Source organism: Strix uralensis, chromosome Z (genome assembly GCF_047716275.1).
Source record: "Strix uralensis isolate ZFMK-TIS-50842 chromosome Z, bStrUra1, whole genome shotgun sequence".
Classification (NCBI taxonomy): domain Eukaryota; kingdom Metazoa; phylum Chordata; class Aves; order Strigiformes; family Strigidae; genus Strix; species Strix uralensis.
The window spans coordinates 99404677-99432520 of record NC_134012.1 but is presented as its reverse complement, the minus strand read 5'-3'; the positions used below and the strand labels follow the sequence as shown (position 1 = coordinate 99432520).

The 27844-nt window shown below is 49.2% G+C and overlaps 1 protein-coding gene across 2 annotated transcripts; it reads left to right on the top strand.

The window, feature by feature from the left end:
- Positions 1 to 949: 949 nt before the first annotated feature.
- SMAD7 (SMAD family member 7) lies at positions 950 to 27844 on the top strand. Of its 2 annotated transcripts, none has more exons than XM_074856341.1 (4): positions 950 to 1555; positions 2114 to 2167; positions 7253 to 7324; positions 26013 to 27844. In XM_074856341.1, the coding sequence occupies exons 1-4, from the start codon at positions 1027 to 1029 to the stop codon at positions 26549 to 26551; spliced, it is 1194 nt and encodes a 397-aa protein (XP_074712442.1). In that variant the 5' UTR covers positions 950 to 1026; the 3' UTR covers positions 26552 to 27844. The 2 variants fall into 2 exon arrangements, with proteins under 2 accessions (XP_074712442.1, XP_074712441.1); XM_074856340.1 differs by having other exon boundaries at positions 7250 to 7324.

Sequence of the window (27844 nt, the reverse complement as noted above, 5' to 3'; positions counted from 1 at the left end):
TGTGTGTGTGTGTGGATTAAAACCGTTCGGAAGAAGGAGGAAAAAAAAAAAAAAACCCAAGCCCCAGACCCCGCATCAGGACGACCTGGGCTTTAAAAAGGGATACAACACTCTGGATGCGCTTGTTCTTCTCTTTTGTGACAGATGCTTAAACCGATTCCGACGTCCAAATCTTAGGGTTGGTGTTTTGGATTTTTAAATTTTTTAAATTTTTATTTTTATTTTTTTTTTAAACAGGCATCATTTTGGCTTGCTTTTTTATTTTTATCTTTTGATTCTGCCCTGCCTCGCCTCAATCCCGCTCCCCCCTCCTCCCCAACCTCCTCCGCTCCCCCCGCGCTCCCCCCTCCCCAGCACTGGCGGGTTGATGGGAGCTGCGGCCCCGCCGAGGCCGAGGATCCCCCGCGGCTCCAGCCGCGCTCCGCAGCCGCGCAGGGCGGCGCGGCGCCGGCACCCTCCACCACCCGCCTCCCCTCCCGCGATGCGCCGCAGACCGTAGACGCGCTTTTGTGATATTTTTTTTTTCTTTTTTGGGCAAAGCCGGGGCGAGCAGCGGCTCCCCCCCCCCCTTTTTTTTTTTACCTCCTTTTTTTTAACCTCTTTTTTTTTTTTTTAATGTCTTTTTTTTTAACATTTTTTAACGTCTTTTTTTAACCTTTTTTTTTAACCTCCCTTTTTTTTTAACCCCCCCCCCTTTCTAACCTTTCCCCCTCCCCTTTTTTTAACCTCCCCCCCTTTTTTTTAAAAAAAAAATTTTTTTTTTCCGGTGTTTTGCTTCTCGCAGCGGGCAGAGCCGCGGGCCGGCGCAGCCCCCCGCGGGAGGCGGCGGGACCCGCGGCCCCAGCGCGGAGACTGGCGCATGCCACAGCCCGCCTCGGCCCCGCCGCCGCCGCCTTCCCCCCGCCGCCGCCCGCCGCCGCCCGCCGCTGCCCCCCGCCGCCGCCGCCGCGTCTCGGCTCCCGGCCCCTTCATGCGCGGCGGACGACATGCCCGTTTTGTAGCCGGGGTCCCCTCCTCTCGTCCCGCATGTTCAGGACCAAACGCTCGGTGCTCGTCCGGCGGCTCTGGCGGAGCCGCGCGCCCGGCGGCGAGGAGGAGGAGGAGGAGGAGGCGGCGGCGGGCGGCGGCGGACCCGGCGCGGCGGCGGCGGCGGCCGAGGCCCGGGCGCATGTTTGCGGCGGGGGGCGCGGGTGCTGCTGCCCTGGCAAGGCGGTCCGCGGCGGGCGGGGGTCCGCGGGCGCGGAGGGGGAGCTGAAGGCACTGACCCACGCCGTGCTGAAGCGGCTGAAGGAGCGGCAGCTGGAGGGGCTGCTGCACGCCGTGGAGTCCCGCGGCGGGGCGCGGACCCCCTGCCTGCTGCTGCCCGCCAAGGCCGACTCGCGGCTGGGCCAGCACTGGTACCCGCTGCCGGTGCTGCTCTGCAAGGTGTTCCGCTGGCCCGACCTGCGGCACTCCGCCGAAGTGAAGCGGTTATGTTGCTGTGAATCCTACGGCAAGGCGCACCCCGAGCTCGTCTGCTGCAACCCGCACCACCTCAGCCGGCTCTGCGAGCTCGGTGAGCGGGGGGGACCGCGGGGGGGACCGCGGGGGGGATGCGGGGATGCGGGCGGCTCGGCTCCCTCACGCCCAACTTTTATTTTCCAGGCGGACAACCGCCGACACCAAAACTTCCCACCGCCGTGCTTGCTGTGTTTTATTCTTTTGTTTTTTAGTTTAGACACCCCCACCCCCACCCCCCCCACCGCCCCAGGCCACCCCACCCGGGGCGCTGCCTCCCCGCCGGCCCCGCGCCGTGCCCGGGGATTAGGGGCCGCTCGGCCCCGGCGCTGCCGCGGCTCCGCCGAGCCAAGGAGGCCCCGATCAGACAGCCCGAGCGGCAGATAGCAGGGAGACTGGCGCCAGACGGCCCCTTTTGTTTATCTGACAGCTAAATATCAAGGCAATCACCGCCTCGCTGCCCTGCCTCCAACCCCCAGAGCTAAGACAAACAGTTTTGCTAAAAGAATGCCACTGTTATCATAAGTTCCTATCTTTTTTCTTTTTCTTTTTTTTTTTTTTTTTTTTCCTTTCTCATGGCTCTGCCTTTATTTTCTCTGTACTTTTCTAATTCCAGAGTCTCCCCCTCCACCCTACTCCAGATATCCAATGGATTTTCTCAAACCAACTGGTAAGTGGACTTTTTCAATGCAGGCTGCAGATAAAAAAAGGGAAAGCAGCCCCTTTCTCAGGGGAAACGTCTGCCTTTTGTCATGCCGAGATGCATTTTGTTTGTGGGCTGCTTGCGTGCTTCTGTGCCTCCTGATACCCCTGGAAGCATTAACATACAACTCATATCTAAGACACCCTCTGCACAAAGTAGGATTTTAAAACTCTGGCAGGAAACTTTAGGAGGGATTGCAATGCAGCACAGGCCTTTGCTGCTCGAGCCGCTTGGAAAGCCAGGAAAACTGTGGGCTCTAGCTGTAAATGGCAGTGCTCCCGCACCCCTGGGTGAATTTGTAGGGATTTAGGTTGGGATGCAGCACAGCTCTGGCTAGCATCTCCCTGATGGCTGGGAATCCCAATGAGCCTTGACAAATGGAGTTGGTAGAAACCTTTCTGTGCTTTAAAGGAGCCTCATCCCGCCTTGCCAAGTTGAAAAAAATTAAGAAAGTTGAAAAGTTAAGTTTTTTTTCCCTTTTTTTTTTTTTTTTTTTTTTTATTTTAGCACTGCTCTGCATGCCTGTTGCTTGTAATTGAATGTCAGGGTGCCAGGGGAGAAGCCCATTTGAGGCTGGCACCAGCTCTTTTGCGGTTGTCTGCATAAACTCTTGGTTGGCAGCGAGCTTGCTGGGTGTGAGATAAATCGGGCTGGGAGAAGGAGGAGAGGTGGGGAGAATCGGAAACGGGGGGTGCTCGGGGAGGGGCAGCTCCTGGCTCCCGAGGATTAACGGGTCTGAAGTGTTGGCCAGAGCACGGTGGTGTCTGTGGTCGCGTCCCTTGGTCGCAGCAGGCAGGAGGGGCACGGTGGTGAGGGAGGCAACAATGGGTGTATTTCTGAAGACCAATATCGGGTCTTTTTTTTTTTTTTTTTTTTTTTTTTTTGTGGCCGAAAGAGCGGTTCATGTAAAATTGCTGCGCTTCATTTTCTCGGGACTAAAAGAACCCCCAAACTTGCTTCGGACACATGGGGTACTGTTGTGGGGTCCCATCCTGCCCACTGCTGCCTCAGAGGCTGGACTGTTACTTTTCCCCTCTGCAAGCTCTAAGAAAGACTACTAAATCTTTTTATGCCTTGTGGAAATCAGCAAAGCTGTTTAACTGACAGTTGGGTTGCAATGCATGAAATACTTTGTCTCCGGGTGAAAAAGGGGGAGATAAAGGCTAATGAATGAAAGAGGGATATCAGGAGTAGGTTCAACATCTGAGCACGTGCTGGGATGCAGAAGGGTTGTTCCGTACCAGACTCTGAGGGTCTGCTGGGTCACGACGTTTTGTGGGTTTGGGTGAGATTGGCATCCTTTTGATTGCGTCCCTGCTGGGGAATGTTCCCCCAAAAGTTTATATTTCTGCCTTTATTGCTGTTCTTTCTAGCCAGTGATGATCCTGGCATGGGATTCAAAGGGGTTCAGAGCTGCAGGAGAGGAGGGTTAAAGCTTGCCTTGGGTTTCCTGTAAAGATGTTAGGCTAAATCTATTAGCAGGGTTTAAACATCCAATCTGCCTCTGCCAGGACCTCATTTTCAGTTAGCCGAGTGATACATTTATTCATTAGCAAGTGTTGACACAAGGTAGCAAAATGTGTGTAAACAGAAAAGCCGCAGAACATGAATGTGCCATTTCGAAAGGAAAAGTTATTCCTATCGGCCAATAGGAAGTGATTAACGCTGCCCATCGGAAACACAGAAACAACTGGGTTACTCACCAAAAAGTCCTCCTTTTTTTTCCTTTTTAAAAGAAAAATCCATTTGGCAGCTGAACTCTGACTAACGGGGCCGTGACAGGCACAAGCGGAGCCTGGAAGTCTGTTGTTGCAGGTGGGTTTTGCAAGCTCAGGGTTTCTCGGCGTTTCCTCTGCGGAGCGACCGAGGGTTTCCCGTCCCAGCGTCGGTGCCATCTCCTGCGGCAGTTTCCCAGCGGGATGTTGAGGATTGCTCACCACGGGCTGGCTAGATGGAAGAGGGACAGTAGGTGATGATGGGAAGGTGTGAAGCCTTTTACCTGGCTGAGGCGCGGGAGCCACCTTCTCACCTGGGGCCTTGGGTGGGAACGGTCCCTCCATTTAGACTCGGGCAACTGCACCTGCCAGTGGAGCTGGGAACGTGCATCCAGCAGGAGACCTCTGCTTTTTTAGCAAGCGTGATAGCGGTCATAAAATTATTCAAACATTTAGTGCTACAACTTTTAAGTGCTTCATATGGACCGACAGACAGGAATACCTGGACCAGCATGGCGTCTGGCAGCGGTCGCCAGTGCCCATGATCGTAGAATCACAGACTGGTTTGGGCTGGAAGGGACCTTTAAAGGCCATCTAGTCCAACCCCCTGCCATGGGCAGGGACATCTTCCACTAGATCAGGTTGCTCAGAGCCCCGTCCAACCTGGCCTGAAATGTTTCCAGGGATGGGACATCGACCACCTCTCTGCGCAACCTGTGCCAGTGCCTCACCACACTCATCATAAAACATTTCTTCCTTGTATCTAGTCTGAATCTCCCCTCTTTTAGTTTAAAAGCGTAATGATGGGGATTCCATTTTCTTTTTTTGGAGGTGATGGAGGTTGGGACAGGCTGTGTCGCTGGCTGGAGGAGCGCAGGGATAGACGGGGAGCTGGCAGGTCTGCTGCGGGTATTGAAAAGTCACATCAGTCTGTGTGTTGATAGGATGGATCTGGTGTTTGTATACTGGCCGTAGAGTGGAAAGATCTGCCCCTGACAGCTGGATTACCTGTGGGAAGGCTGTAGGTCCAGGCCGGCTTGTTCAACAAGGAGAGAACTTTCCCTCTCCGTTACATGGGATGGTTACAGGGATGGGTGATGGTGGCTTGCACGGGCCAGGCTCACCCTGCAGTCCTGGAGGCATGTGAGAGCTCAGCACCCTCAATATCCCTGCAGGAGCTGCCACCTGTCGCTGTGTTGGAAATGAGATGGACAGCGGTGCCCCCAAATTATTCAAGCAGATATTTTGACCCATCATTAAGTGGGACAAGGGGCTGCAAGGGTCTGTGTCCGTCATGCTCCTGTGCAGGTGGTCATGGTGCTGCTGTAGTATGAGAGTGCAGGAAATCCACTGAGATGTCACTACAGAGCTGAATGCCCTCCTGTGGCATCGATTTTCAGGGGCGTTGGAAGTTTGGCAGCTTCCAGGAAGTATTCGGCACCTCGCGAGGTTGGGCTGGTGGCCACCAGGAATAATTGTGTGTCTCTGCGATGGTTTTATATTGCAGGAAGGCAGTTTTGGGAGGAGATTCACATGAGTTTGCTTGATCCTACCTCTGATCCTATGACTGAAATACAACAATGACTGAACTATGACTGAAAATAAAACAAGCCCGAGTACCCTCTGCTAGCGAGGGCCCTTGGCAGATCTGTGGGTGATAGGAAGAGCGCAAGGATGAAAACAACCATGTGTAGGGCAGAGCGTCCGGGAGGGTCCTGCCTTTGGGCTTATCCCACACCTGACCATCATGCTTGGTCTAGAGTTGAAGGTGCATCAGCTCTGTGTCCTCTGAAGAGTCTTCAGAGGGTAATTAACTGATGAAGGGAACCAGCTGTTGGATGATGGGACACGAGAAGGGAGCCGACAGCTGTGAAGATGTCATGAAAGCACATCACCCCATTGCTAGGGTTCTGCATTTTAAGGCAGGATAGGGTTCTCTCCCGCCATCCTGCCTGATGTGCTAATTGAGGACCTGGTCATGTATGATCCCTGGAGCAAGACAAGATGGAAAGGGCAAATTAGTCCTTTTTCAGACAGGGACTCATCAGGGAGCTGTAAATAGGGGCAGATGGGGCCGAGCGCAGGGCAGGGTGGTGCAGCCTGCGATCAGAAAGCATCTGTAGCCCAAGCAGTTGAAGCCAACTCAGGGGAGGGGCAGGGGGAATCTTCGGTCTGGACTAGAGAGGGTTAAAAAAAGAGAAACCATATTTCTTTAAAACATAGAAAGCATGACCAGACATTTAGAGTATCGTATACAGTATTTCACAAGTAAGTCCATTTCCTGTCTCCCCTATTGTTTTTGGTTTGATTAAGTATATCCTGTTAAACTGTATATTCCTGTTAGGGCTTCTACTTTGCTCTGATAAAATGAGGTTACGCAGTCAGGAATTTCTTTTTCACTGGGATTTCAGGGATGAAATCTGGAAAAACGACTATCAGTAGGGAGAAAATTAGCTCTCCTGGTGGTGGTCCTAGCTTTGAGATACAGCCATGAGCAAAATGAAGTCATTAGGGAGCCCAAATGGGGTGAAACCCAAAGTCCCCGAGAACCTGCTGAGGACCAGAAGGTTGCATGAACTTCATGGGTCTTCTCAGGCTTGTCCTTGAGCTTGTCTCCCCCATGATAGTGACTGAAAAGCTGGAATTTGACTGTAGGATCAGAGGATCGGTGCTGGCTTCTGGTGGTTGTCACCTGGAGCAGCAGGCTTGGGATGGAAAGGTCCAAACCTTGAGCTCCAGCACCTCCGTGCAACCTTTCATGGGGCAGCTGATCTTGCCCTGCCCTTGCCCTTTGGTGGGCCATGCAGGAGTGGATCCAGTTGCCCACCTGTCCCAGGAGGTGACAGCGGGGTGTAAGATCTGCCAGCAGCTGGCAGTGACAAAAATTGAGCAGGGGAACACAAATGTAGACCGTTTGCCACAAAAGAGCGGCGATGAGACATTTCCCTTTCGGTTCCCATTTTGGTGACTTACAGGTGTTGACTAAACTGGGTGCATGAAGCCACGATTTAAGCATTTTTGGGAGCTCGCTTACATCAGAACGATGACAACCTTGATCTCATTACCCGGTGACTTGGCCGGAGAGGTGGCAGCCAGTCTGTAATTTTTGCTGGTCTAATAATCAGCATTGGCTGCTTATGAAGCACAGCGCGCAGCCTTGATTGAGGCGATGAGTTAGGGTGGATGCTTCTTGATGAACTACTGTCTCTGCGCAGACAATTAGTAATCGCTTCCTGCTAAACCCTTTGGAATGTGTGTTCTGCTTGCGGCGATGCTGGGAGCCTGCGAAGAACCGCCTATATACTGATATTTTTTTTCTTTTCCTCCACTCCAGCAGATTGTCCAGACTCTGTGCCTTCCTCCACTGAAACAGGGGGAACTAATTGCCTAGCCCCTGGGGGGCTTTCAGGTAAGACATCTCTTGTTGCCCTTGATTTTGGCCGTGGGTTGTGTTGACCAAGGGGCCCAATGGAAGGCGAAGCGATGCTGGGGAGTTTTAGGGATGCATGTTGTTGAGAAAGGTGTGCTCAAAGCGGGAGTTAGGTTTCGTTTCAGTAGCAGCCACGTACCTCTTGCACAGAGGATGTGTTGAAATCCCAGCTGAGCTTCTCCATCCCCAAAAGCCTGTATTTCCTTTGAATTCCAGCCTTGCGCTCCATTACTTTTTGGAGCGAGGCAGGAAGAGGTGTGCTGGGGAAGGCTAAGCAATGTTGGCCACCTGTTAGTTTGGACACATGGATTATTGGAGCAGGTGCGGGCGTGCCTTGCAGAAGGATTCAGTGTCAAGCTCTCCTTGGCCTGGTGGTGGTGGTGACATCTCTTCTCTCTGGGACGAGAGCTGTGCTTGGGCTTTGCTCCTGGTAGGGTAACCAGCACCCTGCATCTCATGCATGAGGCTTGTGGTGCCTGGTGAGGAAAGGTGACCCCCTTTTTTGCAAAGGATGTTGCAGAGGAAGTTGGACTTGATCCTTATGAGTCCTTTCCAACTTGGGATACTCTATGATTTCCCTTGTTTTCCCGTTTGCCATCTCCTTCAGCCTCCAGGTGCCATAGTGGGATGGGGGTTCGGAGGGTGGTTTGCCCCACCCCTCTTGGGCTTTTCATAGATTCCTAGAATGATTTGGGTTGGAAGGGGCCTTTAAAGCTCACCTAGTCCAAGTCCCAACACCTTTTCCAAGGTGTGATGTCTCCAGCACCTCATCTCCCACCTCGGACCGGCCAACTCTGCAGCTGGGCTCTGTCTCTACCAGGATTAAAGTGTCTGAAACCATGTACCTGCATGTACTTGCTGATGTTTGAAGGTGCTTCCCTTTGTGGGCATGTCTCCCTGATTTATGATTTATTCATTGCTCTGAAACTGGAATTTCAGAAATAGGTCGGTGGCGGCCGCACGCGTGCGTGCATCTGCCCCTGCCTCTCTCCAGGAATTGCGTTTGGTGTGGATGTCTTTAAGTGAGCCTTGTTTGTTTTTCTTTGGGTGTAATATATACCCAGTCTGTTATTTGAGAGGGGAGCATATTGTTTGTTCAAAGGCCCTAATGAGAATTAATCAAACGGAGAGGGAACAGAGAAACTTGTTGCTGTTTTTTTTTTTTTTAAATGCAGAAGACTTTTGGGTTTTTCTTTATTTTTTTGCTATTGGAGCCTATAGCTTTAGGGAAGGAAACAAAAAGACTGTAATAAGAAAAAAGACAAGAAGCAAAACAACACAATAAGGATGTTGTTAGATCTTTTTTTTTTTTCCTTTTTCCTCCTGAAATACACCCGTTGCGGAGGGGAGGAGAGAGTTCAGTTCCACAGGATACCACATGAAATAAGCAGAGGAAGTACTCGCTTTTAAAAGGGGGCTTTCTGTAAGGTTCAGCCTATTGATAACATCTCGTCTGGCTGCTCTGCTCCCGAAGGGAAGGCGGGAGGTGGGGGCTTGGGCTGCAGGAAATAACACGGCTCGTTCCCGGTGCCTCCCAAAGGGCTGCGGGAAGGGGAGCCCCAGCTCCTTCATAGAGCCCCCTCCCCAAAAGAAAGCATGTTCCCCCCTGAAAATGCGTTTTTACTCTATTATTTCATTGGAGTGGATTTTTTTTTTTGGTTTTCCTTATCAAAGGTTCCACCCCCCCACCCCCCCCCAAGCCTGGAAACAGAACCTTTTACAATCATTAACTGCTCTTTTTTCCTACCCAAATGTAATTGTAGCCATTTAGTTTAATGAGGAGCTGATAGGAGAGTTGACTCATGAAGGGATACGGTTAGCTACCCAAGCCCTGAAACAAAGCCGAATGCCTCCACATGAAAGAGCATTTGTTTTGAATTTGCTCTGATTTACTGGCATCTCCCTTCCGCGCGCAGAAGTGCAGCACTGAAAATTCCCAACTGGAGAGACCCAGTCGAGAAAGGAAAATAAACGCACTTTGCAACAATCCTCCAAAGCTCACTTTCTCCTTCTTTTTTCTAACCCCCCTGCATATTTTAGTTAGCAGAAGAGTGTATTTGAAGTGGGCTTTAAGGAGTCATTGGCAGGGTACATGGGGAGCGCTTTGGCTTGGTCTTATCTAAGTTTGGGCAGGTGGAGATGAGTGATGCAGGGTGGAGAACCCAGCATCCTTCATCCCCTCCAGAGCAGGGCTGTACACACTGGATAGGTGGCTCCTTGATGACAGGACGGCTTTAAGAAAAGCAAAAAAACCCCAGTTTTGGAAGATTTGGAAGCTGGAGTAGGCGGCTGTAGAAGACATCATGCATGGATGGTGGTGGTGTAGCATCGTGGCCACCTAGCACTGTAGCCTTTGGCCACCAGTGATGGGCAGTTGATGCTGGTGTAGTAGCGGTGTTCAAAGTCAGTAGACCTGCCCTAATGTCTGGAAGCTGGAAGGGCAGGATTTAGCGAGGCAGATCACTCTTGGCACCAAGAATTTGGGAACGAGGCCAGCCTGGGGTTCACAGCTACCCTGGCAGGAAAACCGCATGGTGGGGTTGAGAGGATGGTGGCAAGAGGAGCATTAAAAAGGGCAAGGAAGTGAGTGCCCTTGCAGCTCTCCATGAGGATCCTTTGATGATGAGGAGTCTCATGTCTGTCCACCGCTGGGGTTGCAAATCTACTTCTGGAGGCTGAAGGCAATTTCACTGATGGATACCAGAGGCACTGGAGGATGTGGGAGGGGGAGCGGCGTGGCTGGAGGGATGTACGGGGAATGTTTCTCCCTTGCGATAACTGATCTGAGCTGGTCTTTCCCTCCCTCCTCTTTCTGTTCTCCTTTCTGGCCCAGGAATGCAATATTTAGTCCTTCACACCGTGCTGGTGTCCTCTTCTTATCTCACCTCTGCTGTCTCTTCCTCAGACATCCCCTTCTCCAACTGATGCACCCCTCATTCCCCCTGAGACACTGGCTCTTGCTTCTATATTTTTGCCTTTGTTTATTTTCTTATATCTTTATTTTTATCGGTGGTCACTCTGTGTGTAGGTCAGGACTCCTTGCTCACGGTGTCTACCACCAAGATGGTTGTGCTCAGGTGTTATCAGTCCAGATCCTTTCTATACTCAACATGGTTAAAGAGCAAAAATACCCCACTGGAGATAAAAATAATTTCTGTAAAAAGGAGACAGGGAGGGTTTTTTCCTGTATTTTGAGCTGACTCGTTCTCAGCAGATGTGTTTGGTTATGACTCTTCTTTCAAACAAGCAAAGCCATGATTGCAGAGCCTAATGGTGGTCAGCCCGTGGTCTGGTGGCATCTGATTGGTGGGGGCCGAATTCCTGTATGACCCACGAAGGAGCTCTGCTCCTCGGGTAGGAGTGAGCTGATGGTGCTTGATGGTGTTGGTGCTGGGTCTCTCCCCACCCAGCCCTGGACATCTCCCTTTGACCCATGTGTGGCACTGGGCTAATGGCTCTTGGCTGATGGAAGGTTGTAGTGCAAGAAGGTGACTCTCCTGCAGGAGAGATGAAGGGTGCTGGATGTGCTGGCAACCACGGCTCTCCAAGAAGCCCATCATGGAGGGAAAGCAACATGAGCTGGCTTGTGTCCTTGCCACCTCTGCTGCTTTTTTATTTATAGGAGTTATTCATAAAATACCAAACCTGAGAGTTTACCCAGACTTCAGCCCAATCCTGTTGACTTGCCTTGACTCTGGAACCACCCCAGGGTCTCCTGGAGCCAGTGGACATTGAGTGATGGTGCTTGGTGGGTGCTGGACCAAGACTCTGCAAGGCTTGAGGCTGGGAGACCCGCAAGGCTCTTCTGGAGCAAGTGCAGCCTCAGTTTCTGCCTCTCGACTCCCCTGCACCAAAAAGGTGGAAAAAGACCTCTGGGGGTTAGAGAAACATCAGGATTGCTCCCTGCTCCAGCTCTCCCAGCGGTGGGACCTTGTCTGGTCTAAGGGACCGCTTGGTTGAGTGACATTTCATTCCGAAATCATGGGCAGGCCGGGAATGTTTCACTATGCCTTTGATCCCTGCTGATATCTGCTCGCGAGGGAAGAAGCACCTTGTCCAGTCTGGACCTATTCGTCCCCCGAGGTGGCTCCCCATCGCTTCCCCCCACCATGTAAATGGGATCCCACGCCGTTTCTCTGGCAGAGCCCTGCCTGTGTTTTCCCATTCCCCCCTCCTTCCACCTCCCTCTCATACAGAGTTTATAACCTCCTGTGAAATGCCTTTATTTACAAATTGGCATCCTATTATAATCTGAAATTGAGACATCTTCCTGTGGAACTAGGATTGTATATTTGTCCCAGGGATAAACAATTGCTTGGGAATTTTTTTTTTAAGTCACTTATTCTTGGTTTATTTTTGAGCATACGTCCTTTTAATACTTTTTTACTTGCTTTGAGCATCGCAGGGCATTGCACCCTTTCCCTCCTAGCCTCACAGGAGACATGGCCCCCCTCCCCGCTTACCTAAAAACCACCGTCCTGTCCTGGAAGGGACAAGGTTATCAGGGGTTAACGCCAAGATGACAGCACTGGAGCCTCTGGAGCAAAGCAGGCTGCCTGCCAGACTAGGAGCCTCCCGGCTCGCCTCGCACATCATCTGACCGTGGCCGGCGGGGAGGAGGGAGCCGGCGCTTGGCACCGACCCCGGGGCTCTTGGCTTGGCCACCCGCTCCAGCTCCTTCAGCCCCGTGGGGTTTTTTTTTTGGTTTAAGGGGGATCTTGCCCTGCAGGGACCCCCCCGGGGGCAGGGCTGGGATAGCCCCCTTGCTGCCGCAGGGATGCTGGGGGCATCCTTCTCCTGGCTTCTGGCTCTTGGCTAATTAACCCAGCCCCTCCCAAGCAAATAGGACCCATTTAATAGTTAAGTCCTCTACATCCTTTTGATCCTTTCCTAGATACTCTTCTAGGAGGGGTTTTAAAAACAACCTGATGGCAGAGGTGCTCCCCCCATTAAATGCCAGGTGTTTCAAACCATCCCTGTACAGCTCCATTAAATCCATTTTTCCGGTTGCTGTCGGATTTTCCCAACCAAATGGTGCCTTGAGAGCAGTTGACAATAAAATGCAGATGACCCCACCACCAGTGAGTCCTTCATGGTGGGGACCATGATGTGGACCACTCAGCTTTCATCCTGCAGCCTGGTGCTTTTGAGGGAGGAATGAGGACAAATAGGTGAATTTTGGAGGTTAGGTGTCGATTCAAACCATGCTCTGCTCGCAAAAGATGTCCTGATGAGCACCGGCAACTTGATCGTTGGGGACATTTAAAACTTGACGGGACAAAAACACTCGTAGAGGAGCAGCCCTGGGCTGGCAGGGATGCGGGCTGCATCGTTTCCATCCCCGCTGTCTGCCAGCGGGTATCACTTACACTAGAGGAACCAGTAACATTAACCACATGCATTTCCCCGCCGTCGGCATGGGGGGATGCCTATTTCTAACTGTGGCGGCCAAGACCGTAAACCTTGATACCAGAGGGGAAAAAATTGGGGTATGCCCCATTTTGGGGTGCAGAGGGAAAAATGGGAGTGTATGGAGCTCCCCCCGAGCCCTGACTGGGTGCTTTGGGAGGGTGATAGTCTGGGCAGCGGGTGCTGGCCGGGGCCGGGTGCGCGTGGGTGCCAGCCCCACCGCCGTCCCCGGCCAGCTTGAATGACCCACGCCGCAGCCTGGCCGCCTGCCTACTGTCACAAAGGAGCTTCCTTTCCAGTTTATTTTCAGCACCAAGATATTATTAACCGCTGAGGCACGGTCTCTGTTCTAACCACCCTCGCTTTTTGCCTAAATCGCTTTGTTTTGACCCCCCGGTTGGCATGCCGAGGCTGCTGGCTTGGCTCTGGTGCCGCCAGGGTACCGGCTGCGTCACGGCTGCTGTTGAGGAACAGGAGGGCACAAAAAAGTGAGCGGCCTGATCCTGTGTGGGGCTGAGGTTGGGGGAGGGAAGGAGCTCGGCGTCTCGCAGGATTTCCGCCCGCTGACTTTGGATTAGGCCCTTGGTTTGGTTGGTTTTGGGCTTTTTTTATTTTGTAACTTCTCTTAAGAAAAGCAGCATCTTGGATGTTGCTGGCTGCCTCTGCAGTTTATTTTATTTTTAAAAAAAATTTTATTTTTTTATTTAGTTAGTCCTCTCCTCTCCTCTCCTCTCCTCTCCTCTCCTCTCCTCTCCTCTCCTCTCCTCTCCTCTCCTCTCCTCTCCTCTCCTCTCCTCTCCTCTCCTCTCCTCTCCTCTCCTCTCCTCTCCTCTCCTCTCCTCTCCTCTCCTCTCCTCTCCTCTCCTCTCCTCTCCTCTCCTCTCCTCTCCTCTCCTCTCCTCTCCTCTCCTCTCCTCTCCTCTCCTCTCCTCTCCTCTCCTCTCCTCTCCTCTCCTCTCCTCTCCTCTCCTCTCCTCTCCTCTCCTCTCCTCTCCTCTCCTCTCCTCTCCTCTCCTCTCCTCTCCTCTCCTCTCCTCTCCTCTCCTCTCCTCTCCTCTCCTCTCCTCTCCTCTCCTCTCCTCTCCTCTCCTCTCCTCTCCTCTCCTCTCCTCTCCTCTCCTCTCCTCTCCTCTCCTCTCCTCTCCTCTCCTCTCCTCTCCTCTCCTCTCCTCTCCCCTCCCCTCCCCTCCCCTCCCCTCCCCTCCCCTCCCCTCCCCTCCCCTCCCCTCCCCTCCCCTCCCCTCCCCTCTTCTCTTTTCTCTTTGCTTCTTCTGGTTTTGCTTTTTCTCTTGCTTTATTTTCTTTTATTTTACTTTTTTAACGCAAGAAAGCTTCTCTGGGCACATGCTGGAGGGATTTTCCATCCCCATCTGGGGAAGGGTGGGGGCTCACATCCCCTGTGCATGAACCTGCCGCAGGAGCCACCCCTGTGGGGGTCTTTGCAGATGGGCTCAAGTGATTGGGTCCAAAAAGCTTTTTCCAGGGGTTTTTGTGCTACCAGGGATGTGACGTGGTGTTTGCTAACAGACAGCCCTTCTCTCCCCTTTTTTATTTTCTTTTTTATTTTTCCCTTGGTTTTTTTCCCCTCCCCTCTTTTGGGTAGCCATTTAAATATGTGATGATAACTTTCACCCTGTTAATTAACAGGAAACATTGGGACAAGACAGGAAATTACATCAGTCTTTTATGAGGAAAGAGCCAAGAAGAAAAAAATACAAGAAAACATAGTTATTAGTGAAAGGAAAGAAAGTGCCGGGGGAGGAGGAGAAAAAAAAGGAGAAAAAAAACCCCGTCCCATGGGCCCAGCTTTTCCGAGGGAGGCTGCTCCAGTACTTGATTTTATTTTTATTATGGTGAAAAATATTTGACTAGCAGGGTCACCTTTGCTTGAGCGCGACGCTCGAGCTTCCCAAGGAATCTTTTTTTTTTTTTCATGCCTTTTCTCAGCTTCCTTCCCCAAACTGTGAGGCCTAGGAAGCTCTTGGCCGGGAGACTAATTTTGGTTTGGCTGCTCAGCCCTTCAAATTGGTCCCCACCCAGTGTCATTATCTTGGTTTTAACTTGCAAGGGGAAAGAAAAAAAACCACCCTGTAAGAGCTGGCTCAGCCCTTCTCTACCCTTTTAACCTCACTGCATGAAAACCTCCCGGCTTCAGCTCCCTGGTTGGTTGTGCCAGCAACACCAAAGCACCACGGAGTGGTTGCAGGAGGTCTTGGTGATGCTCTCGGTGATGCTTCTCCATGTGTGATGGCAGGTGCCCAGCTCTGTGCTCCTTCCTCATCCTCCCTCGGGGGTGAAGCAAGGTGCCTGATGGGGTACTGGGTTTTGGCAAGTTCTTTGGGGTGAAGTCCAGCTCCCATGGGCTTTCTGGGCTTTTCCCTTGGGTCCTGAGCAGGTGGAAAGGCAGATTTCTCCATTAAATGAGCAGCTCAGAACTGCTTGGACTGCTAAGACTTGGAGAAAATGTGTACCTATATGTGTACGTAATAAACAAGGCTATGGATGGTTATATGTTCAACAAAATGTATTCAACCTATCTATATATATATGGATAGATTGAATGTGTGTATTGAATATATTATATGTATAATTACATGTAATATATACATATATAGGATATATTAATGTATCATGAACATATATAATTATATATAATACGTAGGTTGAATATATTCAATATATTTATTATATATTGAAAATTTTTTTATATATAATTATATATTATATACATATATATATACACATAGGTCAAGTAGATTTTGTTTGTAAAGCTGCCAAAACTGCATCCATAAGAGCTGGCTTTGCCTCGGAGAGACTCAGGTGTTGGGAAGGTGGTGAAGGTTCAAACATTCTCTGCTTTTACAACCAGTGAAGTTGGCTCTAGATCCAGTGATTTTTGGTGATGGAAACTCATGGGTTGAATTTATAGATGCTAAAAATTGCGGGGCATTGCTGCCAAGGGGGAGACCCCTCCATGGTGAGTGATGCAAGATAATACCAGAGGGGTTGTGTGTGTGTTTGCGCGTTGGTGTGCAAGGTGGGGTTTGAGTGGAAAAGCAAGGAAAATAGCAAAATAGTCGAGAAGTTAAACTGAGAGATGGGGTGCTGCTCACCCACGTGGGACAGCTGCCGGTGACCCCGTGGCTGAGCTCTGGCAGCACCTTCCCGGGCAGAGCGGATGGAGTAAATAACTCCATAAAATCATCTCTCGAGCAGGAATCAAATAACAGGAGTTTTATTTGGAAAAGGAGCTGGGAGCCTGAAGTTACATCACTGCGTTTGAACTGATGAATTCATTTTCTTTGGAAGCCAGGCTGAGACTTTTTAGATCATTATAAGGAACAAACCCATAAATCTTCATACGCAGAGGCCCGTAGTTTTCCTGTTCTTTGTCACAGCCGAGAATGGAAAATGTATCCTGGGTGTCAAGACCATGGAGCTTTGACACACCTGAGGTGTTGCACCATGGTTATTTTCTGGAGCTGCCGGCATGGTGCTGGGTTTGCCGAGCCCCGAATCCCTGGGATTCCCCCCATGGGGGGGATGCTGCTGGGTCTTGGTGATGCCACCCTGGGTATGGCACGGTCCCTGCCTGGGACACGGCTCTGCTGCTGCCACGAAAGCGGGTGGGATAAGCACAAGGAGCTTTTTGATTTTTGTTTTTCTTTGTTGGTTGTTTTTTTTTTTTTAATCTGGGTCCTGCCAACCTGCCCCGTTTTATAGCCTGGGGCAAACCTCTGCCAGCCTCCATCTGCGAAAGGGGGGTGCCAACTCCACCAGAGCGCCGGGAGGGTTAATTACTTAATGAATGTAATATTCTCTATAATTGCTAAGCGTTATTAATCCAGAGCAAAGTGAGAGGCGAGGGGAGGGGTGTGTCCGTGGCCAGGCTTGTGAACTCCATCCAAACGCCGTCTGTCCGTCCGTCCATCCCTTGCTTGCCCCCTACCTGGGTAGGGGCTGATGCTGTCTGTCTGTCGGTCCGTCCGTCCCTGGGCGGCGACCCTGCCTGTACGAGAGCGTGCTTCACCGCCTGCTCTTAGGAATAGGCGTGATTAGATTATGAAGGCAGACAGAAGTAATGATTAACTTTTTCAGTCTGCATGCTGTCTCCAGTCTGGCGCTGGGTGTTTTTTTTTCCCCCTAAGTAGGCCCTGGCCCCGCGTCGACAGGGTATTAGGTTGTAAAGAAAGCCAGGAGGAATGAAGGCAAGGGAGGGAGGGGAAAGGGGGGGAGCCTTTTCCATCGGATCCGGGACTGGAATTTATTGGCAGGAATGCAGTAAATGCTCCAAATGCCAGCCCAGCTAAACAGTTTTCATAATTGTTACGGAGCGGGGCACGACGAGCGTGAAAAGGACTTTTGTTCCAACCCTGCTTTTTCCATGGGTTTATATCCCTGTGAGGGATGCTGCTCTGGGAAAGGGAGCTGGGAGACGTGGTTCTTTTTTTTGCGGAGCGGGGGGAACATATTTATGTCTGTTTTCAGTCTCTGGGGAGAATTCTAGGTCGGTGTGCTGTGAGGAGAGGCTTTTTTTTCGTTATTGAAATGAGAGCGGCAGCGATGCCGTGTGTGTGTGTGTGTGTGTGTGTGTGTGGAATGCAGTTAGGGGGGAAAAAAAAATCCTAACACACATCTGTGTATTAGGTATCCGTTTGGAAATCCTAGACTGCTCTGCTTCAGGTTTTATTAAGGTCTTTACAAGGTTTTTAACGTGTAACCCACATAGCTACACGTTGTCAGTGGAGAGCTGCGGCTTTCCTGGGGGCCGTATCCCTGCCCTCCCTGGGGCACCGCCGGGTACCAGGTGACCTCCCCCCTCCTTGCAACAGCGGAGCTTTATTTTTAATTGCAAAAGCGTTTTAAGGTCTTCATCCTCTAAAACCGAGCTCAGTGTCTGCGCTGAGGGGGGCTGTGACCCCAGGGCTGGCGTGGCCCGGTGGCTTCTGGTGGCCTTGTCATACGCGTCGGTCATTTATCCCCACGCTGGAAAGGCGATGGGCAGGATGCTGTCACGGGAACCTCCAGCACAACCCAAGCCGGGAGAGATATTTTGGCAAGCTCATCCTCAGGTCTGATTTGCATTGTTTAAGTCAGGAGCCCTTTGTGTGCTGGTTTCTCCTTCTCAGAAGGTTTCTGGTTGAGATCTGGGTTGGGTATGGGTGGAGAAGAGGTGTGTCTTGGTAGCTGCTGAGGACAAAGCACGGAGGTGTTCGCTCATCTCTGGGAGCTGGGGCTGGTACCAACCCTGAGTTGCTTGGTGGACGCACGGTAGCATCTCACGAACGCTGGCTTGGGCTTCCTGTGTTTTCCAGAGGAGCCTTTTGTCTGATTGTCATTAAAACGCAACTATTCCTGGTGCTATCAAGGCAGGGGAGGAGGTTGGAGGCTGCATGGGGCTGCAGAGCATCCTGCAGCACTCCCGAGCCAGCAAATCCTCCCAGGACATTCCCACCAGCACAGGAGAACAGCAACAGGGACACAAGCAGCAAAAATAGGATTTCTAGTGGTTTTCCACATGGATCTGCATGTCCTTGTGCCTGTCCGGGTGGCTCGGGGGGTCTTAAAAACCCCATGGATGTTGGCAGAGTCCCTCTGGAAGGGTCTTCCCTCTTGAAGCATCTGTTCGTCCCACCCAACTGCTGGGTTGGAGCTTGGGGAAGGGATTCCCGTCCTACTGCTTTTTTGAAACAAGGGAAAAGTTTTCCCACACCTTTGAGGAGTGCAGAAGGAGAGGCAGATAAAGAAGGTTCTTTAAATTAAAACTTCAAAAATAATTAGACTGACTGTATACTAAACAACAGCAAAGAGGCCCATTTACTGTAAATATTATGAATGGATTTGGCTGGCTTCTTCATCCCCACCCTTCCTCTAAGGCTTTTCTCTGAGCTGAGTTGAAATTCGGCCTTCAGACAGCACGGTACTCTATAATTTGCATGGCTGATGAGGCCTGAAGCCTGGTACGGAGGAAACTGGAGTCAGCTGGCTCCTCTCTAACCGCTGGAGACAGGCAGACAGGCATTTTTGGTGTGTGCCTGCGTATTTTTTTTTTTCCTCTTGTAGCTGTAGCCTTGCTTGGCTTTTAAAGAAAATGGGTACAAAAAAAGGTTCTTCTCTTCTCAAGTAATTTTTAGCCATGGTAATTGATTAATCACCGTAATTAGACAGTAGCAGTGACTAATAGGATGTTTATGAATCAAATTTCTGGTTTGGTGGACTCCATGAACTCAGCAGTTTCAATTTGGTTCTTTCTTTGCTGTCCTTTGATGCAGGGGACGTTGGGGAGCTGGGCTTCCTTCACACGTATATATTGATCACCCTACGTTTTTAAAGCTTGGACATCCCTCCTGGGCCAGCTTTAGTGTTTGCCATACTCGTGCCTGCTCTTGAGGCTTTGGAGGTCTGCAACAACATGCTTGCAGGGACCCTTCCTTTGGTTTGTTTTCTTGCTTTTGTGTCCCATCCCTGAATTAACCCTTAAAGGTCAGGGCTGGGTTTCAGTTTGGGAGGTTGACTCAAGGCACTGCCAAGTTGGGGTGGGAACCTTAGGGGATGTCCTCAGGGATCAGTCATCTCTACCCACTGTCTAACCCGACCTCGTTTCTGTCCTGATTTCACAAGAGGGTTTCCCAGCCATGATGAAGGTGTTGGAAGTTCTTGGTTGGGTCATCAGGGGACCAAGCAGAGCACTCCCAGTCTCGTAGGTAGCCGCTAAAATGAGTCTGAACCAAAGCCCTAGTTACAAATATCAGGAAATCCCAGACTCCTCCCCCTGATGGCTTCTGCCAGATTTTATCTGCTGTGTCCCCTTCAGACTTGCAAGGTTTCAAATCTGTTGGCAACATCTTGGCTTCTGGATACCAGCCCTTCGAAAATTTCAGGAAACTGAAGTCTTTCGGTAAAACTCAGGTGGATGTTTATTTTCATGCAAGGTTACCTATTTTGCTAGGAGCAAGGAGCCATTTAAGTGATTGGGTGGACAACTTGTTAATAAATTAAACAATCTTAAGGCTCCTTAGCCTGCATGACTACTGTATATGTTGAGTAATAAGAGCTGCCTAATTAGACATAGACACAAATTTATGGTCTAGCCTGTCAATCCGCGGATTAAGGACTCCGTAAGTACCTACTGACACGGTGGGCTGTAATGGCTTCTAAAGAGATGTTATGGTCTATCGTGTGAATAATCCACAGATTAAGGGCTCCCTAAGTACGTGTTGATGTGACCCACTGTCCCAGCTCTTTGGGGGCTCTTGTGTTGGCCTGGTGGAGGGAGCCTGTGGGCCACCTTGAGGGTGGTATCCCTGCAGTAGGTAAGGGTTTGTTTTCTTTGCAAACAACAGGAGCTTAACACATGACCATCCTCTAAATTAGCCTTTCAGAAATCATCCCAGCCATCAAAAGCAGGGGGTGGTGGGGGAAGTGAGGAAGCTGAAGCTGTCTAACCCTTGTGTGCAGGCAGATATAAAAGGTTTGGGGCAAACATTGCCGTGGGTGGTGTCTCCAGGCTGCCCACAAGCTCCGTTAAAGACACAAAGACCCTTTTCTGCAGCAGGATATATCCTTTAATTTGGATTTCTTTTTTCTTTGCTTTTGCAAAGCATACCTGGAAATCTGTCTTTGAAGGATTTTTCTTGGGTTTTTTTTTGTTTGTTCCCCCACCCAAGTGGCCTGTAAATTACCCGAGAGACTAGAAAGGAAGTAAAATTTCCATTTTTGGTGCCTGCTTTGCTTTGATGAGCTGTGTGGTTGCACGTCATGCTCAGCGTTGTCCTCACCTTGATGTAATGCCTGTTCACTTCTCAAATAAGAGTTCAGGGGTGTGTTTTTCCTGAGATCCTGCAAAAACAGCACTTGCCAGTGACACGAGGGGCAAAACCACAACTGGAGTGCCCTGAGGACCCTCAAGAAGAGAATGCAAAAACCCATAAACAGTTCCAGGTTTTGTGTCTCCATCTTTTCCATCTCAACGAATAGGAGAAGATGGGGGGCATGGCTCTGCCCCAGGCTTGCAAATGCCACTTAAGGTCAGCCAAAGAGAGATTACCGGGCGCGAGACGCGCTGAGCTTGGTCTCAGCCTTGGCCCCGGCCAGACGACACGTTGTGCTGACAGCAGTCCAGCCCATTTTTTTTTTAAGCACAGATGCCCTCCGCGTGTGCTGACAGATAAAGGAGGAAGGACCATAGGTTCATCTGCTCATCGGTAGTGCCCACATTGCTTGTTTTCCAGCAGAAATCTTCCCTCCTGGTAAGCCAGGCAGGGATCTCACCACCCCTCCAGGTCTCCTTGCTGCCCCAGGAGCTCACGTCCTGATACTTTTGGGAAAAGTCCGTAAGACCAATCTCCTTTTGGTGCTCTGATTTCGTGGTGGACATCTACATTAATTTATCTGTTGTCTTTACCCATTCGTGTTCAGTTATCAGTCATGCATGCAGTGTCACCTCCACGAGTGGACCAGGTGAAGGTACCACAAAACCTGAGCAACCTGATCTAGTTGAAGATGTCCCTTCTCATTGCAGGGAGGTTGGATTAGAGGACCTTTAAAGGTCCCTTCCAACCCAAACCATTCCATGATTCTCTGATTCTATGAAAACAAGGAGACTTTTGTTAACAGTTCAGGGTGGATGATGCCATGGCGAGTACTGCATCAGGGTTCATGTTTGGTTGGAAATCCAGCCCCAGGGATCGCAGAGGAATGAAGGAGAGGAGGGGGTGTGATGTTGAGAAGTTTAGGAAGAGCATGAGAAGATGCTTTGGGTCAAAGCTACTTTAAAAAAAAAAAATTCTATAAATATATATAAAAAATATATAAATCCATAGTCTGAAATGCTTCTACAGTTGGATAATTTAATTTGTGTCTAATCCTAATATCATTGAGGAAAGATCCAATTACAGGCATTTAAAAACCTAATCAGGAGCGCAGTTGTATTCCCATTTTCAGCAGTGAGTTGTTATTATCACACATATCAGTGACAATTTAGATAGCTCTTGACTTGATCAGATGGGAGTGGTCCCGGCGGGTGAGATAGCTCAGTGTGTGCTAAACTTGCTGTTTTCTTTAGAGCTTGGTTGATTACAGGAAAACCTTTAGCTATGTCAAAACAAAACAAAGCAAAACAAAAGATCCCCAGCCCACCTCCCCTCTATGTTCATGGACTTGGCACTGGGACAAGGCTGAGATCCAAAAGCTGGTTTTGTTGTTTTTTGTTTTGTTTTTTTTTTTTTTAATTCCATTTTTCTGAAATGTTTTGGTTCTTCCTGAATGAAAAAAAAAAAAAAAAACAAACCGACTTCCCATACTCCTAATAAAACTGCTGGAGCTTGGAAAGAAAAAGTACAGATGACATGGTTTCATCATCTTAAAAGTGTTCATGTGTCAAGGAGAAAAGCCACACCAGAAATTTTCTGCCACTTCCAAGCAATGTGAGATGTGAGACCTCCTGCCACAACTTGGGAGAACCAAGTATGGGGCTGTTACTGATAAATTTGGGTGTTTCCATGGTGTGAATCTCCCATACCCACCTTCATCTGGATCTCCTTGGTTCCAGCAGCTTTTAATTTTGGGGGGTTATTGGTCTGGTGTCACATCCTCCAGGATTTCTGGATGGATGTAGCATTTTCTGCAGCATCCCTCCCCGGAGCAGGGTAGTGCCCTGAGCCCATGAGCAGCGTATGTAGACCCGAAGCTAGAGAAATCCTGGCTGTGGCCTTTTATTGAGCAATTTTGGGCAAGACTTGATGTTCATGAGGGTCAAGGCAGGTGGTAGGAAACCTCACAGCCTCTCATGGTGGTTGCTGTGTTGGGAGGTAGCTGGGATGATGCTTTTGTGGAGGAAGCTCCTTCCTTGCCAAGGGATGCGCTGGTAAAAGTCAGAGCAGCCTCTCAGGAGCATTCAGGAGGGTGTAAAAAATATGGGAAAAAATCAGTTTTCCAGTGGAAATGAGGTATTGAATGATGTGGTTGTGCTGGCGATGAACTGTCTGCACCAAATTTAAAAAAAATGTTACCCCAAAGACTTTGGGGTATCAAGTTATTGTCTTTATTTCTCCCCTCCATGCAGAAATGTGCTCTGCTTCAGATGGCTGTTCTCTGTAGACCCAAGAGTGAGTGATCAATACATTAATTCTCTAAATTCCTGAGGGTAGACTTGCTTTATTTTCAGTTATTTTTATATATATTTTTTTTTCACAATAACTTTGCACAATGAACTGGGGGGATCCTGATGGAGCCCCTAGGCAGGCTGTGATGCAAACCATGGAAAATAATAATAAACCAATGACAGCAGTAAATGGAGGGATGCTTAATAACAAAATAATAGCGGGGATGTTTATAGCATTAAACATTATTGTTTGCTGGAACATGGGAACGCTCCCAGTTTGCTGGGAGTTTTCCAGGCATTTAGGAAGGGATGTGTTTGCTCCGAGGAGCTCATAAAAATGATGCTTTTAACTCAAAACAAGAATCCCAAAGCGTCTCTCAGCCATTTCTGGGCTGTCACATGCAAGGATATGTTACTGGTGATGTGGCTGCAAATTTCCCAGGATCTGGGTTTTTGTGTGGGTTTGTGGCAGGCAGAGGTGGGAGTTGGATAGGGGGTTCTAGATGAACCCAGCGAGTTTGGTGAAAAATCCACCTATTTGCTTCATTTGCCCAGACCCATGGTCATTGCCACCAAAAAAGCCTTTTCGGGGGGGAAAAAAAATCTCCCATCGCTGTAGGGAGCATGTGTCATTTTTTCCTCATCTCTTGCAACTTCCTCTCCTGTCTCTGCCTCCCAAGTGATGCCACTGGCTTTTCCCACCCTTTTTCCTGGCGGATGCCAGAATCAGGGAGGCGGGTGGGAGCAGGGAGGCTCCCCCGGGGTCCCAACAACTGTGAAAAGCAGCTTTGGTGGCGGCTGGCAGGGAGGCCTGATCCTGTTTATCCGAGCTCAAGCCTTATATTCTCATGGCTTTTTGACTAGACATCCAGTCAACAGCTGAAGCCCGCAAACGGAAGAGGCTCTGGCATATTTATACTGTGTGCTGGCATTGGCTCCTTAAAAAAAAAAATATCCCAGATTACCTAAGACTTGTCCTTGAGGTCTGGTCACCCCATGTCATTGAAAAACCTAGTGGGATTCATTCATGAACTTCCAGGCCTCCATAAAGGTCTGTTCATTCATAGCCAAGGCAGTTCTTTTTTTTTTTTTTTTTTTTTAGCTTTTTTTTTTAATGTGCTGGCAATTAAATAACTCTTTGTAAGCGGCAATGAGCTACTTGTTAAGTGGTCTTCACTAATGCAAGCACAAATATCAGGTGAAAAAGTTTTTTTTTTTTTTTTTCCCCTCTGCCTCCTCCTGAAAGGGATGCTTTTACGTTCAAATAAATAAAAACCTGCAGGAGTTTCAGCAGGGTTCAATGGCTGTTGCTCCAAAATTCCCTCAACTGCTGTAAAATGAAAACCAAGAAGCTCTGAGCATCACTGGCAGGCAGTCGGCGGGGAAGGGCAATGGGTGGTTGAGATGGGGATGGATCCAGGAGCATCATCCCCCTGGATCTAGGAGCATCTCCCCCAGATTCCTCTATCCCCCCCAGGCAGGTGGAGGAAACACCATCCTGGGGTGTTTCTTGCCCCACTGGGTGCACCCTTGGGTGGGGGCACCCCGTTTGTGTTAGGGAGGAGGTAACCCAAGCCGCCTACCCTGACCCCCCTTGGTCCCTTGCATGGTGCCAGGTTTCAGCAGGATATAAAGTTATCCACCACAAAGTCTTGGGAGGCACTGAGAAGGGGAGGGGGAAGGACAAACTGGGGCACACCTCGATGGATGCTGTCCCAGGGATCACCCCCTAGTCTCTGGAACCCCCATCCCTGGTTTCACCAGGAGCAAGGGTCTGTATTTTGGGGAATATGCAGTCAGGCCCATTTTTAGTAGCTGCCTCCAGCAACTGGAGAAATATTTTCCTCGCTGGCATAGAAATGAGGAAATTAAAAGTGTGTGGCTGGGCTTTTTTTTTTTTTAAAAGCATAGTGCAGGGCTTGAAGCACAACTTGGGAGATGGGAGAAAAATGCCTGCAGTGGGGAAACGGGCTTATTAATACCAAAAAATACAGAAAACAGGGCAGCCAGTGTGCTGCTGCTGCCATTGCTCATGCCGGGGGGGCTTTTTGGGGCTGCTAAGGTGATGCAGAGATAGTTTTGGGGTGCTAGGTTACCCACCATCCCCAGCCCCATAGCTACTGCCATGGTGCAGGGGATTATTTCGGTAGTGCTCACTAACTCGCATTCCCAGCTTGATTTTTTTTTATTTTTTAATTTTTTTTTTCAAATACAATTACAGAGATGAATATTTCCCAGGTCTTAACATGCCTACTGAGGCTGGAGGGAATTACCCACTGAGCAGCGCTGTGCTGCTGGGGATCCTCTGTCAGGAAAAGGTGCTTTTTCACGTTTCTCAGCTCCCCTCCCTGTTTTTTTCTCCTGTGTCATATCTTCGCTGCTCACACCGGATAGCTATGAGCAAGGGGGTTCAAAGAAAGGCTATGGGAATGAATTTTTGGAGTTTTTGAAGGTTTTTTAGGCCATTTTTGTTAAAAAACATGAGATTTCTGGTCCCTGCGGTTGGCTCTTCATCAGATGTTTCCATCCTCTCCATCACCCTGTCTCTGCCCACGGGCAGGGAAAAGCCCCATGAGCTAAAGCAGGTGAGCCCTTGTCCCCTCTGGTTCCATGGGGTGACCTTCAATGTGCTTTTCTTAGCGGCACCTCATTTTTTTTTCAGCATCTGTGCACAGTAGGTAGTTATTTATAGAAACGGATCAGTTGTCTGGTGGGTGCAAATAAGGGGTTTTAGGGTGTTTGGTCTTTCTGGGTGCAGCTGGCTGAAGCATTTTGTCTCTCCTGTTGGCACTGAGGGTGGTCCTAGGGATGGTTTGGGTGAGGAATGGCTGTGCCGCGGGTGCTGCTGGTGAGTCTCAAGCCACTTTAGAAGGTGGGCATGGTGATTTAGGACCCCTAACTCCAAGCAGAGCTAGGCACTGAAGCAGCATGGGAATCCCCCAAACCTAGGTCAACTTAAGTGGTCTTAATAGTGGCCTTAAGACATGGCTTTTGGAAATGGTGGATGTGCTATGGGCATTGGTGTGTGCATGGAAAGCATCATGAAGACATGGGCAGGCAAGAACCTGCCAGCATTGCATTGCTTTCACGTCATATTACCCTCCTGGTGCTCAATTTCTCCTTTTCTTCCTTTTTTTTTTTTCTCCTGTTCTGTAGATTCCCAAGTTCCTCAGGAGCCGGGGGATCGGTCACACTGGTGCGTGGTGGCATACTGGGAAGAGAAGACGCGTGTGGGTCGGCTGTACTCTGTCCAAGAGCCCTCCCTGGATATCTTCTATGATCTACCTCAGGGGAATGGTTTCTGCCTCGGACAGCTCAACTCGGACAACAAAAGCCAACTGGTGCAGAAGGTCCGCAGCAAGATCGGCTACGGCATCCAGCTCACCAAGGAAGTGGACGGCGTGTGGGTGTACAACCGCAGCAGTTACCCCATCTTCATCAAGTCGGCCACACTGGACAACCCTGACTCCAGGACGTTGCTGGTTCACAAAGTGTTTCCAGGTTTTTCCATCAAGGCTTTTGACTACGAGAAGGCGTACAGCTTGCAGAGACCCAACGACCATGAGTTCATGCAGCAACCATGGACCGGATTTACTGTTCAAATCAGCTTTGTGAAAGGCTGGGGCCAGTGCTACACAAGACAGTTCATCAGCAGTTGCCCGTGCTGGTTGGAGGTTATTTTTAATAACCGATGACTCGAGACACAGTGGACTCACGACATTTATACTACTTTGCTGCTATTATTTCCTTCTGAGTGCTTGCTTTTCATGCAAACTTTTTGTTTTTGTTTTGTTTTGTTTGTTTCCCCCCACCCCTCTTTGAGAAATAGCTTATGGAAAGATTTTTTTGCCTTGGGTATTTTGATAAATATATCTATTTTTTAGAAGTGTGAATGACCAATAACTCAGAAGGCCGAGAGAAGGATGCAGGGGGATGGATTGCATATAGTTACTTCACGCCTCTGAAAGGATCATCCTATGTGATCGATGGATTCAGAAGCCACTTGCTATATGTTACAGCTCCTTCTCTTGGATAAAACAACAAGATACCTGTATTTTTTACTCACCACCTTCCCTTTGCCATGCCTGGTGACGGTGACACCAAGATCCCTTCCCCAGCAGTCCTAACCCCACGTTGCCGCCGAAGGATGGTACAAAACCTTCCCAACCGGGTCTTTACCCACCCTTTTAATTTTTATTTTATTTTTCGTGTTGCTGGGTTCATGTCTTGTCACTGTGTTCATTCTTCCACTGCTTTTTTTTGTGATCTTGAATTGATGCAAGGGGAGAAAACAACAGCGGAGAAACCTCGTGCATGGCCCGTGCTTCATAATTTGAGCTGAGATGCGAAGTGACAGAAGCCTAAGCCTAAAAACAAAACAAAGCCAACAAAACAAGTGGGAAGACAAAGAAAAAGTGTTCACGATAGTTGGTCTGTTGTAACCTGCTTAGATCAGGTTATCCTGGTACCATCCTATCTGGAAATGCAGTTGTGCTTTCATTTCTTCTTGAATTCATACACGAGTATGATACTTTTACACTGTTCTTAGCTCAATGAGCATGTTTAGACCTTAACATAAGCTATTTTTCTAAATATAAAGGTTTAAATGAACAAGAGAGCATTCTCATTGGAACTTTAGCATTGTAGTGCTTTGGAAATAAAACACACTCAAAAAAAAAGGACTCCTTAAAAAACCCCTGAGATTTATTAAAGAAAAAAATGTATTTTATGTTATATATAAATATATTATTACTTGTAAATATAAAGACGTTTTATAAGCATCATTATTTATGTATTGTGCAATGTGTATAAATGAGAAAAAATGAGAGATGCACTTTGCTTTAATATAAATGCAAATAACAAATGCCAAATTAAAAAAAAAAAAAAGAACCCGAGATTGATGTTTTTTTCTATGGGTGTTATCATCCAGATGAATGTTTTTTCTAAAGGAGTTTATGTTCCATTAAAAAATAAAAACATACACTTGA

What these genes read in the sequence shown, in the direction of transcription:
- SMAD7 (XM_074856340.1), top strand. Translation starts at nt 1,027, where the DNA reads ATGTTCAGGACCAAACGCTCGGTGCTCGTCCGGCGGCTCTGGCGGAGC. An exon ending in CAGCCGGCTCTGCGAGCTCG is followed by an intron (nt 1,556 to 2,113) that starts GTGAGCGGGGGG and finishes TTCTAATTCCAG; the next exon opens with AGTCTCCCCCTCCACCCTAC. An exon ending in AGCCCCTGGGGGGCTTTCAG is followed by an intron (nt 7,325 to 26,012) that starts GTAAGACATCTC and finishes CCTGTTCTGTAG; the next exon opens with ATTCCCAAGTTCCTCAGGAG.